The sequence below is a fragment of the Oncorhynchus masou genome, chromosome 24 (assembly GCF_036934945.1).
Source record: "Oncorhynchus masou masou isolate Uvic2021 chromosome 24, UVic_Omas_1.1, whole genome shotgun sequence".
In the NCBI taxonomy this organism is placed as follows: Eukaryota; Metazoa; Chordata; class Actinopteri; order Salmoniformes; family Salmonidae; genus Oncorhynchus; species Oncorhynchus masou.
The window spans coordinates 80419378-80439454 of NC_088235.1; the positions used below are offsets into that span (position 1 = coordinate 80419378).

Here is a 20077-nt window from a genome sequence, read left to right on the forward strand (position 1 = left end):
GTGTAAAAGCAGGTGATCTGGTTCTACACTTTTTGGCCATTTTCTGGTGTTTTGTGGTCCAAAACTGAGCGGGTCGGAACATAACACGTCAACCCTGTTACCCATAGATAGACAGGCTAGAATAACACGTCAACCCTGTTACCCATAGATAGACAGGCTAGAATAACACGTCAACCCTGTTACCCATAGATAGACAGGCTAGAATAACACGTCAACCCTGTTACCCATAGATAGACAGGCTAGAATAACACGTCAACCCTGTTACCCATAGATAGACAGGCTAGAATAACACGTCAACACTGTTACCTATAGATAGACAGGCTAGAATAACACGTCTACCCTGTTACCCATAGACAGGCTAGAATAACACGTCAACCCTGTTACCCATAGATAGACAGGCTAGAATAACACGTCAACCCTGTTACCCATAGATAGACAGGCTAGAATAACACGTCAACACTGTTACCTATAGATAGACAGGGTAGAATAACACGTCAACCCTGTTACCCATAGATAGACAGGCTAGAATAACACGTCAACCCTGTTACCCATAGATAGACAGGCTAGAATAACACGTCAACCCTGTTACCCATAGATAGACAGGCTAGAATAACACGTCAACACTGTTACCCATAGATAGACAGGGTAGAATAACACTTCAACCCTGTTACCCATAGATAGACAGGCTAGAATAACACGTCAACCCTGTTACCCATAGATAGACAGGTAGAATAACACGTCAACCCTGATAGACAGAGTAGAATAACACGTCACCCATGTTACCCATAGATAGACAGGGTAGAATAACTCATCCCTGTTACCCATAGATAGACAGGGTAGAATAACACGTCAACCCTGTTACCCATAGATAGACAGGCTAGAATAACACGTCAACCCTGTTACCCATAGATAGACAGGGTAGAATAACACTTCAACCCTGTTACCCATAGATAGACAGGCTAGAATAACACGTCAACCCTGTTACCCATAGATAGACAGGGTAGAAATGTTTGAACAAGTTAAACACATTTGTGAAGCTTGCACACAACAATCTTCCACTCCCCCTGTCACAAGGGGATTCCTGGCTGTCCCTATACAGAACTACTTTTGACCAGGGGTCAGGTACCATGGGGATGCAATCTGAGTATAGCTGTGTGGATACTTGAGATAATGGAGATGCCCAGTGTATGTATGTTATTGACCAAATCAGTCCTGGACAGTCAGCTCTATACGCTTTTATCCTGCTAGAAGTCACTCCTGTTTTCCCTGATGGAAATAATACTGGTCTCCTTCACTCTGCCTTATTGACCTCGCCTCTCCCCCTCAGACAGCTCTCTGTGGCTCAGTGACTCACATCCATCACAGGGTGAACCACATTGGCTCTTTGTTCTATTAGATTAGCGCTGGGTATCTTATGGTATATATATTTCACTTCTATATAAGATGGGTTCTATATTTCCAAGCCCTGTTGCTCAATCAAGGTTTTGTCATTTCGGTCTCCCAGTCTGTTTAGTTTATTTCCTCATCTCATCACTTCTCTCTCTCTCTCTCTCTCTCCCTCCTCATCTTCTTGTCTCCCTCTTTTTCTCTACACCTTCTCACCCCCCCTTCTCTCTCTCTCCCTGTGCAGTGAGATCAACAGGCTGGACCTGGGGCTGACGGTGGAGATGTGGAACAAAGGGTTAATCTGGGACACCATGGTGGGGACCTTGTGGATCCCCCTGCAAAACATCCGCCAGTCTAATGAGGTACGGTATGCCCCCCCCCCCCCCTAATGAGGTACGGTATGCCCCCCCCCCCCCCGAAGCCCCCTCTCCTTCCCCACCACACTCCACCCTCCTGAGAGCACAAGGCGGTTTACCAGCAGCACATCCGAGGCTCAAACCCTAGTTCATCACAACAATAGACTCATACTGCTTGTTGTCAAGCTACATCAAAGTGTTTAAGGTGGAATACACTTCATATCAGGGATGAAAGGAGTTTAAGGGGAGTGTTCTTGGATGGTAAAGATGGATAACCTACAGGGAGTGAATTCCTCTGCTTCGAATACACTGTAACTAGGACTCTTTTTAGCATCCTCCCAATTGTTTGACTGTAAGAGGGAAAGTGTTACCCTGTACAGTAACAGTACGAGTGTGTGTGTGTGTGTGTGTGTGTGTTCGTGCTAGGACGGGCCGGGGCAGTGGCTGACCCTGGACTCCCAGGTCATCATGGCTGAGAATGAGATCACCGGCACCAAAGACCCCACCTTCCACCGCGTGCTGCTGGACACCCGCTTTGAACTGCCATTAGGTTAGTGTGTCTGTGTGTGTGTGCGTGCGTGCGTGCGTGCATGAATGTGTCCTTAGTGACTGACCAGTGAATGGGTCTTTCTGCTTCAGACATTCCAGAGGATGAGGCTCGATACTGGGCCAAGAAACTGGAGCAACTCAATGCCATGAGGGACCAGGACGTAAGGCATCTCCTCCTCTCCTCCCTCTGTGTTTACATCTTACCCGCCCGCCACAAGGCAGGGCCATCAGTAATTACAGAAGTCATCACTTACTCTATGCATTAAATATGATGTAGACCTTTCGGTACACCCAGAACTCTCCTAGATGGTGATTACCCCATGTTAGATTAGCTGCAGTGCAATGTACAGTGTCAGTCAGCTGTATCTATTGTGTGTGTGTGTGTGTTGCAGTACACATACCAGGAGGAGGAGGAGAGACCACTGCAAGCGCCATCAACACAGTGCTGTGAGTAGTAGACACTTGATACTGGCTGTAGCCTCTTCACACCCTCTTTAATACCCTCCTCCCTTTCATCCTCCTTTTCACTTTGTTCCTGCCCCCCCCACCCCCCCAACTTCCTACTTGTCACTCTCCCCATCTCCTCTTCCTCCTCCTCTTCTTCACTCTCCCTCATTACTATCCTCCCTTATCCTCCCTCCTCCTCATATTCACTTTATTCCTCCTCTTCCTCTTATCCCCTTCTTCTTCACTCTCCTCCCGAGTCTTTGGGATGCAGATTAGAGCGGAAGCAGCAGGCAGAAAGGCAGGCAGGCGGATGGAGGGAGGGAGGGAAGGAGGGAAGGAGGGAGGGAGAAAAGCTGACATGACGAATCGAGCCAGCAGGCCTTCCTCATAGTCAGCCCCACACAAAGTGATTTATGGCTGCTAGCTGTGTGATGGATGTGTGCTGGCATACTTACACTGCCCTGTCAGACACAGCCCTGTCTGTCTGATGATGACGGCCCATGTGGGTGGGTGGACACGACTGTGGATGCGTCTGGGCTGTGGTGGGTGTTTCAGTCTGTCAGTGGGTATTTGTGAGAGACGATTTGTGAGAGATCAGCCGTAAAGGTTGGTCAGTATGTGTGTGAGTGCTTGTCCGCATGCATGCTGTGTTTCAGTGAGTGTTTACGGATGGAGTCTGCGAATGCGCTTTGAGTGATGGGATGCTGGGTAGTCAGTTATGGCTGACTACCCACTGCTCTGTGCACATTATTTAGCATTGGAGTTTATGGCTCAGGCCCAAATGAAAACAATCTGTGGTAACTTATTACCTACTTACCCTCTGTCCTTGTAGGTAACTGGAGTCTTTGGGGAGACCAGCAAAGTAAGTCTTTCTAGCTTTTTTCACACAGTTTAGAACAATGTATGCTGACTCAAATGGGAACTTTGTACTGCAGGCCTATATTGCTAGGTTTAATTATGTCACCAAGCACATACTAGCATAATGAGTACAGATGAACCCAGCCTCACATCATGATAGTCATCATCACATTTCAACCATTTCCTGTGTAGACGAAGACCCAGACAGTGCGGTGGACGACAGAGACAGCGACTACCGCAGTGAGACCAGTAACAGCATCCCCCCGCCCTTCTACACCACGTCTCAGCCCAACGCCTCCATGCACCAGTACCCCATCCAGAGAGACCTGCGCTACTCCTCGCACACCTCCTACAACGGCTCCATCCAAGAGCTGGACTACGACAACCAGAGACCCATGAGGTAACCGAGCCTCTCTCCTGTCCTGTTCTGTCATCCTTACCTGCTTCATTACCTGGTTCACCACTCGGGGTCTCAATGGGGGGTTCGTCCCCATAAGCTTCCTTTCATTGTCTCCTCTCTTTCATTTGAAACCTACCTTTAAGTTATTTTATTACACGCTGCTATCCTACAGTTGTTCTAATCTAAAAACATGCAGGGGAGGTGGACGTCGTCACTTTTCCCTGTCCAGCGCTTTGAGATATGTGTGGGTGAAGGAAAGGAGACGAGAAAAGGAAACTACATTAGACTATTGACACAGCATGGATCTCACTCGCAACACCTCTTCTTAGTCAAGGGATCCATATTGACTTTGTCTCCTCTAGAGATCGACACTCTATTCACCACAGAGTAAATCAGACTGATACAGAACCCACAGAGCCCCATGAGCTTGTTTTGGTTCACACTGTTGTTGCATGGTAACCTGTTGTCCCACTGTGACTTCACTCTCCAGAGCATACTGCGGTGCGGCCTCACTATACAAGCCCAAAGGAGCAGTCATGCCCACCTTGTACACAGGCCGTGTGGGAAGAGCCTCACTGGCACCATCACTGTGTGTGTGTGTGTGTGTGTGTGTGTGTGTGTGTGTGTGTGTGTGTGTGTGTGTGTGTGTGTGTGTGTGTGTGTGCATGCGTCTGTGTGTGGCTGAAATACAGCCCCCTGTGATCACTTAGCAACTTGTTTTTGCCCCCCCCCCCCAAAAAAAAAAAAATCAAGTGTGTTTTTTGTCTTTACATCTATTGTTCAAAGGCACAAGTTCACTCAAACTCATGCCTTGCTTGGGGCAGCCACGTTATTGCATACAGGCTTCTCTTGACAGTGATTCTGTTTTTAGCCATATGGACCTGCAAGTTCCGCTATAGCTAAAACCAATCACTCTCTTCTCTGTCTGACTGGCTCTGTCTGGCTCCTTGGTCAGTGCCAGTGGTCTTTATGCTGTAGGTTTGCCAGGCAGTTTGGTGTTGTGAATGTTGCTGTGTGTCTTTGAAAAGCCCCAGGCTAGACTGTACTGATGCTCCTCCTCTACTGCCTCTCCCTCCTTCCTGCCAGACGCTATGATAGTTTAGACTCGGCCACCAACGGGCGCAGCGATCTCGATTCAGCCTCAGGTTCGAGCCGGCACACCAGCCGCCAGTACTCTCTAGACAGTAGGCACTCGCTCTCCGATAGGTGGGTCTCTGCACCTCCTCTTCCTCCTCTTCCTCTTCCTCCTGCTCCAGCCTGTGACTTCGTCCGTGATCTCGCTGTGACGTCAGTGGTGGAATAGTCCTGTCCTCCTCGCTCGCTGTGCTTGCATGCATGTGCTGTTCAATTCCCTCTCTCTACTTCTTATCTACGTTCCGATCCTATATCTACCTGACAATAACTACTGTATACACACCGGTATCACACACACATGATCTCCCCTCGCTCTGTCGTACATCTGTGGTGAAATGTGAATGAGTTCCCCTGTTGTGTTTGTGTTGTTATGTAAGACGTTGAAGGCATAGAGGAGAAGTTTGGCTAAGTTGATGTGAGTTGCAGTGATGAGGTGTTAGTGTGTTCTGTGTGGTTCCTCTGCCTCCTCTGTCTCTCATTTGGCAGCCTGTTATTATCTCCTCCTACGGTGCCTCAGTGACAAGTCCTCTCTGTGATTAACTATGCAGCTCAGGCTTCCCCCAGCCAGAGCCAGCCATACTGTTGGCCGAGGACCACGGCCCCGGCTCTTGGGTGGCAGGAGGCATGCCTGTTCAGAATGAATAGTAGCCTATCAGAGAGGGGAAGACACATGTCCTCCTGTATGTGCCACTGTACCTCTCTCTCCTGCTGTGTTTGGTGTTTGAGAAGAAAAATGCAGGTTTCTGTCAGACAGCTCAGTGAAAGAGCTGTGTGTCTCCATGTGGGTGTACTAAAGAGAGAGAGTTTGCATGCGTGTGCTTCTTGATTGAGTAGCAGGATTCTGGATGTGGTTTTGTGCGTATGCCGTATGTGTATTTCTATGTGTGTGTTGGTTTCCTCAGGTGTTCTGTTTTCCTGTTTGCATTCAGCCCAGGTTCCTGTCTCCTAGCTCTCACACAGACACACTCATCCCAGATTCCTGTCTCCTAGCTCTCACACAGACACACTCATCCCAGATTCCTGTCTCCTAGCTCTCACACAGACACACTCAGCCCAGGTTCCTGTCTCCTAGCTCTCACACAGACACACACAGCCCAGGTTCCTGTCTCTGAGCTCTCACACAGACACACTCAGTTCAGGTTCCTGTCTCCTAGCTCTCACACAGACACACACAGCCCAGGTTCCTGTCTCTGGGCTCTCACACAGACACATTCAGCCCAGATTCCTGTCTCCTAGCTCTCACACAGACACACTCAGCCCAGGTTCCTGTCTCCTAGCTCTCACACAGACACACTCAGCCCAGGTTCCTGTCTCCTAGCTCTCACACAGACACACACAGCCCAGGTTCCTGTCTCCTAGCTCTCACACAGACACACTCAGCCCAGGTCCCTGTCTCCTAGCTCTCACACAGACACACTCAGCCCAGGTTCCTGTCTCTGAGCTCTCACACAGACACACTCAGCCCAGGTTCCTGTCTCCTAGCTCTCACACAGACACACTCAGCCCAGGTCCCTGTCTCCTAGCTCTCACACAGACACACTCAGCCCAGGTTCCTGTCTCTGAGCTCTCACACAGACAACAGCCCAGGTCCCTGTCTCCTAGCTCTCACACAGACAACAGCCCAGGTTCCTGTCTCCTAGCTCTCACACAGACACACACAGTCCAGGTTCCTGTCTCCTAGCTCTCACACAGACACACTCAGTTCAGGTTCCTGTCTCCTAGCTCTCACACAGACACACACAGCCCAGGTTCCTGTCTCCTAGCTCTCAAACATACACATTCAGCCCAGGTTCCTGTCTCCTAGCTCTCACACAGACACACACAGTCCAGGTTCCTGTCTCCTAGCTCTCACACAGACACACACAGTCCAGGTTCCTGTCTCCTAGCTCTCACACAGACACACACAGTCCAGGTTCCTGTCTCCTAGCTCTCACACAGACACACACAGTCCAGGTCCTTGTCTCCAAGCTCTCACGCAGACACACACAGTCCAGTTCCCTGTCTCCTAGCTCTCACACAGACACACACAGCCCAGGTTCCTGTCTCCTAGCTCTCACACAGACACACTCAGCCCAGGTCCCTGTCTCCTAGCTCTCACACAGACACACTCAGCCCAGGTCCCTGTCTCCTAGCTCTCACACAGACACACACAGTCCAGGTTCCTGTCTCCTAGCTCTCACACAGACACACTCAGCCCAGGTCCCTGTCTCCTAGCTCTCACACAGACACACTCATCCCAGGTCCCTGTCTCCTTGCTCTCACACAGACACACTCAGCCCAGGTCCCTGTCTCCTAGCTCTCACACAGACACACACAGTCCAGGTCCCTGTCTCCTAGCTCTCACACAGACACACTCAGCCCAGGTTCCTGTCTCCTAGCTCTCACACAGACACACTCAGCCCAGGTTCCTGTCTCCTAGCTCTCACACAGACACACTCAGCCCAGGTTCCTGTCTCCTAGCTCTCACACAGACACACTCAGCCCAGGTTCCTGTCTCCTAGCTCTCACACAGACACACACAGCCCAGGTTCCTGTCTCCTAGCTCTCACACAGACACACACAGCCCAGGGCTGTTTAATTCTTCCTTCTTTCTTTACTCCCTCTGTACCGCCTCATGCATTATTGAACCTTCACTGCTTTAATCGATTGTGTGTAAACGAGTGGACTTGTGTCTGTGTGTTGGGATGTGTGTTGTTCCAGTCTGCTCTCTCTCTCTCTGACTCATGAGGTGTCTCATTCTCGTTCTCTTCTCACTAATAGCCTCATTCATCAAAGTCGATAAATGTTCCGCTATTTTATTTGTCTGCTATAAAGAGTCTGTTTCAGCCCAGTGTAGGCCCCTGCCTCTCTCTTTCCACTTGTACTTTCTTTCTCCACCCCTGTCCCTCTGATTTCTCTCTCAAAGTGTGAAATGAACAATAAACAGTGAACCGTAAATATTACACTCACACACTCTCTCTCTCTCTCTGTCTTTTTCTCTCATCACCTCACCTGAGTGGGTGCCATTACTTGTCAAGGCTGTTTACCTCGCGTCTTGTTTCGCTGTTTATTGTGTTGGCTCTGGGTGTTTGTGAATCTCTGCTCTGTTGAATGCAGATTTGTATTTCTTGTGTGATCAGAGCATCCACCAATAATATCTCTCTCTCTATACTAAAAATGAAGACTTCCCTGTTACTACACCACATAACCCTCACACTCATGAATCTGAACACACACTAGCCTATCCCTTGGTCCAGGATGCCTGGGTTTGTTCCTCTCCTCTTTATCCTAGGTTAACTGTTCTCCCTCACTTTAGTCCCAAATACATCCCCTTAACATGCACTCTGGGCCCATTTGGTTGTTAATTTCTTTGTTTTTTCGTCCCCAGTCTGCTCTATGTGTCTGTGTTTCTGACTGTGGTCCATTTGTCTGTCTGTCTACAGTCCTACAGGCAGCAGTCGCTATGCCTCCTCTGGGGAGCTGAGTCGAGGCAGCTCCCAGCTCAGTGAGGAGTTTGGCCCTGAGAACGAGGGGAGTCTGAGAGGCTCTGTGGAGCTCTACGATGAGAACGACTCTTACCACTCCTGCCACTCCTCTGTCAGCTACGACAAGGAATCGGCTGGCTGGGACCCCGATGAGCCCGAGGTGGTGTACAGTGACGAAGGGGGCTATGTCAAAGATGGCGGAGAGGAGGGGGCTATTTACGATGAGGAGGGCGAGCTCTACCAGCCCGAGCAGGGAGAGGGGGAGTACAACTATGAGGGAGAGGAGGAGATCATTTATGAAGATGAAGATCTCTACCCTCTGGACGGCACGCTCAGCGAGGACCAGGAGCCACCCTACACCCCCACCCCCACCAGCACAGCCCCCACACTGGCCCCCGAGGCCTCCATCACCAGGCCCCCTCTGGAGAAACAAGCCTCTCTGAGAGAGCAGCAACCCGAGCCCCCCACCCTGGCCCCCACCAACCAGGCCCAGACCATGCCCCCTGTCCAGCCCCCTGTCACCACAGCCTCCACCAAGCCTCCATTTACCCCCATGATCCATCCATCCCTCACCCAGCCTCCGGTGCCCACCACCCAGCCCCCGGTGCCCACCGCCCAGCACCCGGTGCCCACCACCCAGCCCCCTGCTCCAGAGACCCAGCCCCCAGTGTCTGATGCCCTGGATGATATCCTCCTAGACCTTCAAGAGGAAGAGCCTCTGTCTTTAGAGCAGGAGGTCCCTGTGGTGGAGAGTCCCCCAGCAGAAGTCCCAGCAGAGAAGAGTGAGACTCCTCTTGTCAGGTGAACCCTCAACCATCCACTTCTGTAGTTATATAGTAATGCTGGCGTGAACACCATTGTCTGCTACGCTATTACCACAACTATTTACTACAACTTTCCCCTCTACACATTACGTTGTACTACAATAGACCTTTATTACTATCCACTACTGCCTTTAAAACAGAGCGAAGTTCAATTATTTTCTACCATCTAAGTATCTTCACAATTAATGAGCACCAGTCTGAAATCCCCTGTACATTTCCCTCCCAGCTATCAAAGGCCCATCATGGAGCCTGGACCAGACAGGGCCAGGGCCAACTGGCAACGGCTCTGCAGCAAGGTCCGACTACAGCTGCAGCAGGTGAGACAGCCTGTGTGTGTGTGTGTGTGTGTGTGTGTGTGTGTGTGTGTGTGTGTGTGTGTGTGTGTGTGTGTGTGTGTGTGTGTGTGTGTGTGTGGTGTGTGTGTGTGTGTGTGTGTGTGTGTGTGTGTGTGTGTGTGTGTGGTGTGTGTGTGTGTGTGTGTGTACGCGCGACATGGACTCAGAGTTAGATGTAAGTAACAGTAAACAGAAATCTTTCTCCCTCCATTTAGTAGGATGTTATATATGTTTCATATAATATTGATTTGTGAATGTCCATCATCCATTTTGTATGATATGTTATGAATTATCTTTTGTATTATATGTTACGAATTGCAATATGTATAATATGTTACAAATTCCACTTTATTGTGGTTAATATTGGCTAGGTGGCTAACGTTAGCTAGGCTAAGGGTTAAGGTTAGGAGAAGGGTTAGCTAACACGCTAAGTAGTTGCAAAGTAGCTAAAATGTAGTAAATAGTGCAAGGTTGCTAATTAGCCAAAATACTTAAGTTGTCCATGATGTGATTCAAACACGCAACCTTTGGGTTGCTAGACATTTGCGTTAAAGCGCTCACCCATCCTCCCCGACCAACAGCCTTCCTTTCATTTTAACCTTCTTTCTTATGTGACCAAATGTAACATATCATACTAATTTTCCATTTACTATGTTATGTCTAGTCTATGAGACCAGGTTGGTGCAGGTGGGTGTGTATGGATGGACTTTCTATGTGGCTGCCTGCTATGTTTCTCACCATAATGCTGTCACTCCTTCATATGTCCCTGCCCTGAAATGTATCTTCTGACATCTGTGCCCCTTCAGTTTTGTTTCATTCACTTCTTAATCATTAATTCCAGTTTATATTCCCCTTTAAGTTGCGATCCAGTGGTTGTTTTAGCCGGGCTTTATTTTGTCAAGATAATTTGTATTTGTTTACCCCTGTTTGTGTGCCATTTCATTTGTTTTCTTTTCAGTTTAGTTTTTGCCACCCCATAGCGATATGCATGTTGTCCGTTCTGATGGGCCAGGGCTGGAAACGACTGCCAGGTGGGTGTGTCCGTGGTTGCCTGTGAGCGCTGCTGGTGACAATAACGGGAATGTCAGTGTTGTTGTTGTGTCGTGCTCTGAACACACAGAGAGATAAGGAGCACGTCTTCCTGTTTGAGCACAGATAGAATTGCGGGAATGTTACTGCAGATAAGGATCTGTCACAAATCCACTTTCAAACACGGCCTTCAAACACAAAGGCCTCCCCACTGACGTCAATGGACAGTGAAATCACCCGAGGCAACGCCCTCGTCTCCCTTCCATGTTTTATGGCTGACATTATGGACTGTTTTCTGACCAATTAAACACATCATTCTTGATTTTATATTAACAAACTGTGGGAGACTCAATCTTTGTTATTGTGGCGGGACAGACAGGGACATATATGTGATGTACTAAGACCTAATAAAACCATTTCAAGGCATACTATGTGCCAATCACTCCTCACCCTGTCTCACCCTGTCTCACCCCTCTCTCCACAGGCTCGAGGGGAGTCGGTTGGGATTTGCTCCCTGTTGCTATCAGCAGGGTAAGTGTCTGTCACGATCGCACCCACAAGTATGCTAATAAAGCTTCACTACATGAAATAATAACAAAACTGCATGACATTTTGAGCAAATAATTGGAGTGTAGTTTGTCCTAGATCAGTTTGTGTTGCAAATGGCCATTGTCATACAAACATGGCTATATAGCACAAACAGATCTGGGACCAGTTTAAAGTATTTGTTCCTGTAATTTACAGTGTGTTTATGTGTTAGTGGTGGAAGGGGATTTTGTGATAATAAGAGTGTTGTGTTTGTGGGGTTTCTCCCCATGCAGGGTGGGTGGGGCGCTGTATAGCATTGACAGCATGCCGGACCTCCGCAAGAGGAAAGCCATGCCTCTGGTCAGGGACCTGGTCAGTGTAAGTTCTGACCACTTACTAAATATAGTCACTCGACATTCACCCCTTCTCTCTCTCTCTCTCTCTCTCTCTCTACTCTCTTTCTTTCTTTCTTTCTTCTCCCCTTCTTTCCTTGTTGTGCCCTGAGGGGGACAACCCTGCCCTTCTGTCTCTACTTGAAGAACCCAGAGTCAGGGGTCTCAGATGGCCACTGAGGCCTGCCTTGGAGAGGCTGTCAGACTCTAGCCCTCCACACCTCCCAGGGAGCGTCACTCTGTCCTCTCCTCTCTCTGACTGCTCACCCTGGGGGTGTGGTATGTTAACCAATGGGATGCTAGATGAGAGTGGAGAAAATAACCCTGGATAGTTATATCCTGCTGTACTGTACGTGAACACTCATATACTCTTAGAAAAAAAGTGTTTTTTGGCTGTCCCCTAGGAGAACCCTTTTTGGTTCCAGGTAGAATCCTTTTTGGTTCCAGTTAGAATCCTTTTTGGTTCCAGGTAGAATCCTTTTTGGTTCCAGTTAGAATCCTTTTTGGTTCCAGGTAGAATCCTTTTTGGTTCCAGGTAGAATCCTTTTTGGTTCCAGTTAGAATCCTTTTTGGTTCCAGGTAGAATCCTTTTTGGTTCCAGGTAGAATCCTTTTTGGTTCCAGGTAGAATCCTTTTTGGTTCCAGGTAGAATCCTTTTTGGTTCCAGGTAGAATTATTTTTGGTTCCAGGTAGAATCCTTTTTGGTTTCAAGTAGAACCCTTTTTGGTTCCAGGTAGAATCCTTTAGGGTTCTATGTAGAACCCTCTGTGGAAAGGGTTATACATGGAACCCAGAAGGGTTCAACCGGGAACTTAAAGGGTTCTACCTGGAGCCAAAAAGGGTTCTTCGAAGGGTTATCTTATGGAACTGCCAAATAACCATTTTAGGTTCTAGATAGCACCTTTTTTCTAAGAGTGTAGCTGTCTTTATCTGTCCCGTTAAAGATTGAATAGAGTAGATTATTTTAATTGGAAAAGTATACAGAGGAATAGTACCATTGTTGGGCTCCAGCTGGAGTAATGGCAGAGCAGAGTGTTTAAGTAGCTGTCAAAGCAGGTGCTTACTAGGCTATTAAACTCACACCAAATAGATGGCCTTGTCCTTGTTCTATCCATCCTTGCCAATTGATCTGATTTCCAAGTTTTGAGTTGAATAGCTCTGATAAGCTGAAGGCCTACCAGACTATACTGCCAGCTCAGCGCTCAGGTGGCTCGGCTCCAACGTGAGCTGTAATGAAGAATTACCATTCCGGACAAAATAGCTCAGCACTTTGTCTCTATGAATCCAGCTTACTGTCACACTGTACACCCCCCCCCCCCCACACACACACACGCATACACACACACTAACTGCCTGAGTCTGATTCATCCAGACCAGGTAATGTGCTGAGTGGAACTGAATCTGAATGTGCAACAAAGCCAGACGAATATTCAGCCAGTGTTCTCAGACAAAAGTATGTGCAGGACGATGGCCCTCTCTCCTAATGCTGACTACCTCTCTCTCTCTCTCTCTCTCTCTCTCTCTCTCTCTCTCTCTCTCTGTCTATCCTTCAACATTGTTAAGGAAGTACATTCATTTCCCACTCTGTCCCTAAGGGCCTTTGTCCGAGCCGTGTACAAAGTTGTTTACATGCCACGTTTTCATCTTGTGTGATTTATAGGTCTAGATCTTTCCTCCCACCCAGTATTTCATCAACAAAATCAATAACTCTCCCTGATCGAGTTAGTTTTCTTTCCCTTGGCTAATTTATCACCGCCACCCTGTATCTGTTTTGAAATCACCCCTATGCCACTGTGGCCATGTTTGTGACTGTAGCTAAAGTTGTTTGACATGCCCCTTTTAACACTTGTTTCTCGTTCTGCTTCCTCCTTCCTTCACATGCACTGTCACAGGCTATGGTGAGTAACACTGGGTTCCAAATGAAAAGGGAATGTTGAAGCACTATAAACACTCGAGGAGAATATAGCTGGACTGCATTATGCCCCATTGGCTTAGATGCGTACTGAGATGTATTCTGATCCAAACTATGTTGAAAGATGTTAAAGTATGTATCAAGAGAAATATACTTTCCTCTTTGAGTAAAATCTAAGTTGTTATTTTGTTTTAAAAGCCCTTATTGAATGTATTTCAATCACAGTATGTACCGAAATACTATATTTAAAACGTATCTCTTCTTTCATTGTCATCCACTCCATCCGTTATTTTACTCCCCTTCCTGGCCTACCTCAGTCCCTGGCTCAGAACTCCAGGAAGGCAGGGATTACATCAGCCATGGCGTCCAGCACTCTCAATAACGAGGAACTGGTGCGTTTCTGGCTCTTTCTTTTCTCTATTCACACTATATGCAGATAGTTTTTCTCTCTCTCCATGTACTCATAGATTCCACTAAGTCTCTGACTATAACTCCTCTCTCTTCTTCTGTTTCCTTCTCTTGTAGAAGAGTCATGTGTACAAGAAGACTCTACAGGCTCTGATCTACCCCATCTCCTGCACCACGCCCCATAACTTTGAGGTGTGGACGGCCACCACGCCCACCTACTGCTATGAGTGTGAGGGGCTGTTGTGGGGTATCGCCCGCCAGGGCATGAGGTGCACCGAGTGTGGGGTCAAATGTCACGATAAGTGCCAGGACCTGCTCAACGCTGACTGCCTGCAAAGTAAGTAGTGCCATGTTGATGTTGCTCAGTGAGTTCAGTTCAGTTGGTGCTAAAACATAATATAGCGGTGAGACATGAAAAATAAAGTTGGGAAAAAATAGTTTAGAGGTTTGTAGTAACTAGCAACACCAAACGTGTGAGGTTACTTCTGTAATGGTCCTTACCGACCGCTGCTTTGGATAAGAGTGTTAATAACTAAAAGGCTCCTTTGACTGTTGTACTTCAGACTCTGCCCTCCATTCTCCTACATCTCTCATCCCACTCTGCTTGTCCTCCTCCCTCTTATTCTCTCATCCCACTCTGCTTGTCCTCCTCCCTCTTATTCTCTCATCCCACTCTGCTTGTCCTCCTCCCTCTTATTCTCTCATCCCACTCTGCTTGTCCTCCTCCCTCTTATTCTCTCATCCCACTCTGCTTGTCCTCCTCCCTCTTATTCTCTCATCCCACTCTGCTTGTCCTCCTCCCTCTTATTCTCTCATCCCACTCTGCTTGTCCTCCTCCCTCTTATTCTCTCATCCCACTCTGCTTGTCCTCCTCCCTCTTATTCTCTCATCCCACTCTGCTTGTCCTCCTCCCTCTTATTCTCTCATCCCACTCTGCTTGTCCTCCTCCCTCTTATTCTCTCATCCCACTCTGCTTGTCCTCCTCCCTCTTATTCTCTCATCCCACTCTGCTTGTCCTCCTCCCTCTTATTCTCTCATCCCACTCTGCTTGTCCTCCTCCCTCTTATTCTCTCATCCCACTCTGCTTGTCCTCCTCCCTCTTATTCTCTCATCCCACTCTGCTTGTCCTCCTCCTCTTATTCTCTCATCCCATTGTCCTCCTCCCTCTTATTCTCTCATCCCCTCTGCTTGTCCTCCTCCCTCTTATTCTCTCATCCCATCTCTGCTTGTCCTCCTCCCTCTTATTCTCTCATCCCACTCTGCTTGTCCTCCTCCCTCTTATTCTCTCATCCCACTCTGCTTGTCCTCCTCCCTCTTATTCTCTCATCCCACTCTGCTCTTATTCTCTCATCCCACTCTGCTTGTCCTCCTCCCTCTTATTCTCTCATCCCACTCTGCTTGTCCTCCTCCCTCTTATTCTCTCATCCCACTCTGCTTGTCCTCCTCCCTCTTATTCTCTCATCCCACTCTGCTTGTCCTCCTCCCTCTTATTCTCTCATCCCACTCTGCTTGTCCTCCTCCCTCTTATTCTCTCCCATCCCCTCCTCCCTCTTATTCTCTGCTTGTCCTCCTCCCTCTTATTCTCTCATCCCACTCTGCTTGTCCTCCTCCCTCTTATTCTCTCATCCCACTCTGCTTGTCCTCCTCCCTCTTATTCTCTCATCCCACTCTGCTTGTCCTCCTCCCTCTTATTCTCTCATCCCACTCTGCTTGTCCTCCTCCCTCTTATTCTCTCATCCCACTCTGCTTGTCCTCCTCCCTCTTATTCTCTCATCCCACTCTGCTTGTCCTCCTCCCTCTTATTCTCTCATCCCACTCTGCTTGTCCTCCTCCCTCTTATTCTCTCATCCCACTCTGCTTGTCCTCCTCCCTCTTATTCTCTCATCCCACTCTGCTTGTCCTCCTCCCTCTTATTCTCTCATCCCACTCTGCTTGTCCTCCTCCCTCTTATTCTCTCATCCCACTCTGCTTGTCCTCCTTCCTCTTATTCTCTCATCCCACTCTGCTTGTCCTCCTCCCTCTTATTCTCTCATCCCACTCTGCTTGTCCTCCTTCCTCTTATTCTCTCATCCCACTCTGCTTGTCCTCCTTCCTCTTATTCTCTCATCCCACTCTGCTTGTCCTCCTCCCTCTTATTCTCTCATCCCACTCTGCTTGTCCTCCTCCCTCTTATTCTCTCATCCCACTCTGCTTGTCCTCCTCCCTCTTATTCTCTCATCCCACTCTGCTTGTCCTCCTCCCTCTTATTCTCTCATCCCACTCTGCTTGTCCTCCTCCCTCTTATTCTCTCATCCCACTCTGCTTGTCCTTCTCCCTCTTATTCTCTCATCCCACTCTGCTTGTCCTCCTCCCTCTTATTCTCTCATCCCACTCTGCTTGTCCTCCTCCCTCTTATTCTCTCATCCCACTCTGCTGTCTCAGACACTCTCTATCTTGTTTGGTTTTTCTGGAAAGGAAATTAAAAGCCATTTGTCTTTCCTTGACATCCTTTCCAACTCTTCATGGGCGTTTCACAGGTCTGCAGATACTGCCAGAGTACTCATCCATAAATCATACTGCATACTCTATCTCACAGTGTTCTGATGATGGGGCACATTTGCTCTTATAGATCAAATCAAGATTTATTTGAACTGCATTTAAAATTGCAACGTACTTTACAGCAAAACAATTTTAAAAATGCAGGAGAAGACGTTTAAAAAAAACAACAGAAGGCAATAAAAGAGATGAATAAAAGAACAATAAAACAAAGATAACAGTCAAATCTGTTTTTATAGATGCCACGGTTTATGTTATGCATCTTTCGTATACGTTCATCCAATGTGTATCCCATTCAACCCAATGAAAACTGTTCATGACCTCCATGCAGCATCACAAAAACCTTCTAATTTCTAATGTAACTCAATAAATCAAATCTGACCTTCATCGCTCTTGTCTACCTCAGGGGCAGCGGAGAAGAGTTCTAAGCATGGGGCGGAGGACCGAACCCAGAACATCATCATGGTTCTGAAGGACAGGATGAAGATCCGGGAGAGGAACAAGCCGGAGATCTTTGAGCTGATCCAGGAGGTGTTTGCCATGGTCAAAGCCACTCACGTCACCTACATGAAGCAGATCAAACAGAGCGTACTGGACGGCACCTCCAAGTGGTCGGCCAAGATCAGCATCACAGGTGAGAGAGAGAGGGGGGAAGATACCAGGGCTTCAGAGTTGGAGTGCTGATCTAGGATCAGGTCTGCGCTATCAGAATCACAAAAATAATCTTATTCATTATGATGTAAAAAGATAAACAAGCAGAGTCCTATTCTGAGACGCTTTGTGAACTGTATGAGTCCAGAACCATCCATTTGTAAAGCTCTGGCAGATGCCATTGGGAGTCTGACTCCATCACGAGTCACGACATACATCATCCCCCTCTGTCTCCTCTTGTTTGTTTGCGTTCCAGTTCTGTTTGTTGTAAAGGTCATACTGTGCTGTAGACCGTTGAGCCACTGTCTGACACAAAGGAGACAGATTAGATAAATCCCCTGAACGGCCATATGAGGAGCGATTAGAGATATCCGTCTGTAGGTAGGAAAGGCAAATCATCTGAATAGGTCAATGGGAGTATGTGGGATGGTGAACTCTCTCCACTTAGCCTCTTAAACTAGACTGACCACTGTGCAGTGGACAGTCTGTTTAAACAAGCTATGCTCCAGCCAGACTGACCACCTGATGCTGTCGCCTGTCCCCTCCCCCTGTCCCCTCCACAGTGCTGTGTGCCCAGGGCCTTCAGGCCAAGGATAAAACTGGCACGAGTGACCCTTATGTCACGGTCCAGGTGGGCAAGACCAAGAAAAGGACCAAGACTATCTACGGCAACCTCAACCCTGTCTGGGAGGAGAACTTCCACTTGTGAGTACTATCAGAGAGAGAAAGTACTGGACTGAAATGACATTGAAGGTTGTGTATTCACAGGTTATGAATGGGTCACAATTAATGCATATGTCCAACTCTGAACCCATGTGAATAGATGGGATTGGTGGGTCCCTCAAGCAGGAAATGACATAGTGGCCTGTTTCTCTCTCTCCTTCTCCCTGTAGTGAGTGCCACAACTCCTCGGACCGGATCAAGGTGCGGGTGTGGGACGAGGATGATGACATCAAGTCTCGGGTGAAACAGAAGTTCAAGAGGGAGTCAGATGACTTCCTGGGTCAGACCATCATTGAGGTCCGCACGCTGAGCGGAGAGATGGACGTCTGGTACAACCTGGGTCAGTAGGGGAAAGACCTGGGTCATTTGGGGAAAGACCTGGGTCATTTGGGGAAAGACCTGGGTCATTTGGGGAAAGTGCTGGGTCAGTAGGGGAAAGACCTGGGTCAGTAGGGGAAAGACCTGGGTCAGTAGGGGAAAGACCTGGGTTAGTAGGGGAAAGACCTGGGTCAGTAGGGGAAAGACCTGGGTCAGTAGGGGAAAGACCTGGGTCATTTGGGGAAAGACCTGGGTCAGTAGGGGAAAGACCTGGGTCAGTAGGGGAAAGACCTGGGTCAGTAGGGGAAAGACCTGGGTCATTTGGGGAAAGACCTGGGTCAGTAGGGGAAAGACTTGGATCAGTAGGGGAAAGACCTGGGTCAGTAGGGGAAAGACCCGGGTCAGTAGGGGAAAGACCTGGATCAGTAGGGGAAAGACCTGGGTCAGTAGGGGAAAGACCCGGGTCAGTAGGGGAAAGACCCGGGTCAGTAGGGGAAAGACCCGGGTCAGTAGGGGAAAGACCCGGGTAAGTAGGGGAAAGACCCGGGTCAGTAGGGGAAAGACCCGGGTCAGTAGGGGAAAGACCCGGGTCAGTAGGGGAAAGACCCGGGTCAGTAGGGGAAAGACCCGGGTCAGTAGGGGAAAGACCCGGGTCAGTAGGGGAAAGACCCGGGTCATTTGGGGAAAGACCTGGGTCATTTGGCGAAAGACCTGGGTCAGTTGGAGAAAGACTTGGGTCAGTTGGAGAAAGACTTGGGTCAGTAGGGGAAAGACTTGGGTCAGTTGGAGAAAGACTTGGGTCAGTTGGAGAAAGACTTGGGTCAGTTGGAGAAAGACTTGGGTCAGTAGGGGAAAGACCTGGGTCAGTAGGGGAAAGACCCGGGTCAGTAGGGGAAAGACCCGGGTCAGTAGGGGAAAGACCTGGGTCAGTAGGGGAAAGACCTGGGTCAGTAGGGGAAAGACCTGGGTCAGTTGGGGAAAGACCCGGGTCAGTAGGGGAAAGACCTGGGTCAGTAGGGGAAAGACCTGGGTCATTTGGGGAAAGACCTGGGTCATTTGGGGAAAGACCTGGGTCAGTACGGGAAAGACCTGGGTCATTTGGTGAAGACCTGGGTCAGTAGGGGAAATACCTGGGGAAACATTCATTTTGTTGATGTTCTACTTGTAATTCTAACACTATGTGTCAATTAATCCCATAAGGGATTGGTTGCAAACTGGCAATTTAACATGAAAATAAAATGTCATTAATTAATGAATTAATTCTAAGCTACTAAACCAAATCATTGAGTCCATAAAATTACTTTCTAGGTATCCATTAGATGAGGCACATTTGGTGAACTCATTTGGGTGAAAGGTTGAGGTCTTTAATAAAGATAGTTGTTGTTATGTTGACACTAACATGTGTTGACTGAGACTCTTGTCTTTTGTCCCTCTCTGCAGACAAGCGTACAGACAAGTCAGCCGTGTCTGGTGCCATCAGGATGCACATCAATGTAGAGATCAAAGGAGAGGAAACAGTCGCTCCATATCATGTCCAATACACCTGTCTGCACGAGGTAAGGTGTGTGTGTGTGTGTGTGTGTGTGTGTGTGTGTGTGTGTGTGTGTGCGCGCGCTCATGCCTTCAGGTGGCAAGTGAGATTAATGAGCCCAGTCATCTTGTTTCATTTAGCTGACTGATGTAGCAGTCGTTCATTGAAGTGGCCGTTACAGATGAATCAGAAGTTAATATCCCATAAAAGTGTCACCGTCTGCATTGCTCAATCAACATTAAGACCACATCAGATATGAAATACCACAGATATTATTTCTCCCTCTGACCGTCTTCA

The 20077-nt window shown here is 48.3% G+C and overlaps 1 protein-coding gene across 1 annotated transcript in view; it reads left to right on the plus strand.

Annotated features, from left to right (window-relative positions):
* The window catches only part of LOC135512773 (protein unc-13 homolog A-like), a 56580-nt gene that overhangs the window by 6022 nt on the left and 30481 nt on the right, over positions 1–20077 (plus strand). Inside the window, exons 4-19 of the mRNA XM_064935134.1 lie at positions 1631–1748; positions 2169–2292; positions 2382–2452; positions 2684–2738; positions 3571–3600; positions 3789–3996; positions 8553–9395; positions 9645–9735; positions 11267–11313; positions 11604–11682; positions 13932–14006; positions 14140–14359; positions 16964–17191; positions 17772–17913; positions 18102–18271; positions 19690–19805. Of these exons, the coding sequence (XP_064791206.1) occupies positions 1631–1748; positions 2169–2292; positions 2382–2452; positions 2684–2738; positions 3571–3600; positions 3789–3996; positions 8553–9395; positions 9645–9735; positions 11267–11313; positions 11604–11682; positions 13932–14006; positions 14140–14359; positions 16964–17191; positions 17772–17913; positions 18102–18271; positions 19690–19805 (2617 nt within the window). The remainder of the gene's footprint in view (positions 1–1630; positions 1749–2168; positions 2293–2381; positions 2453–2683; positions 2739–3570; positions 3601–3788; positions 3997–8552; positions 9396–9644; positions 9736–11266; positions 11314–11603; positions 11683–13931; positions 14007–14139; positions 14360–16963; positions 17192–17771; positions 17914–18101; positions 18272–19689; positions 19806–20077) is intronic.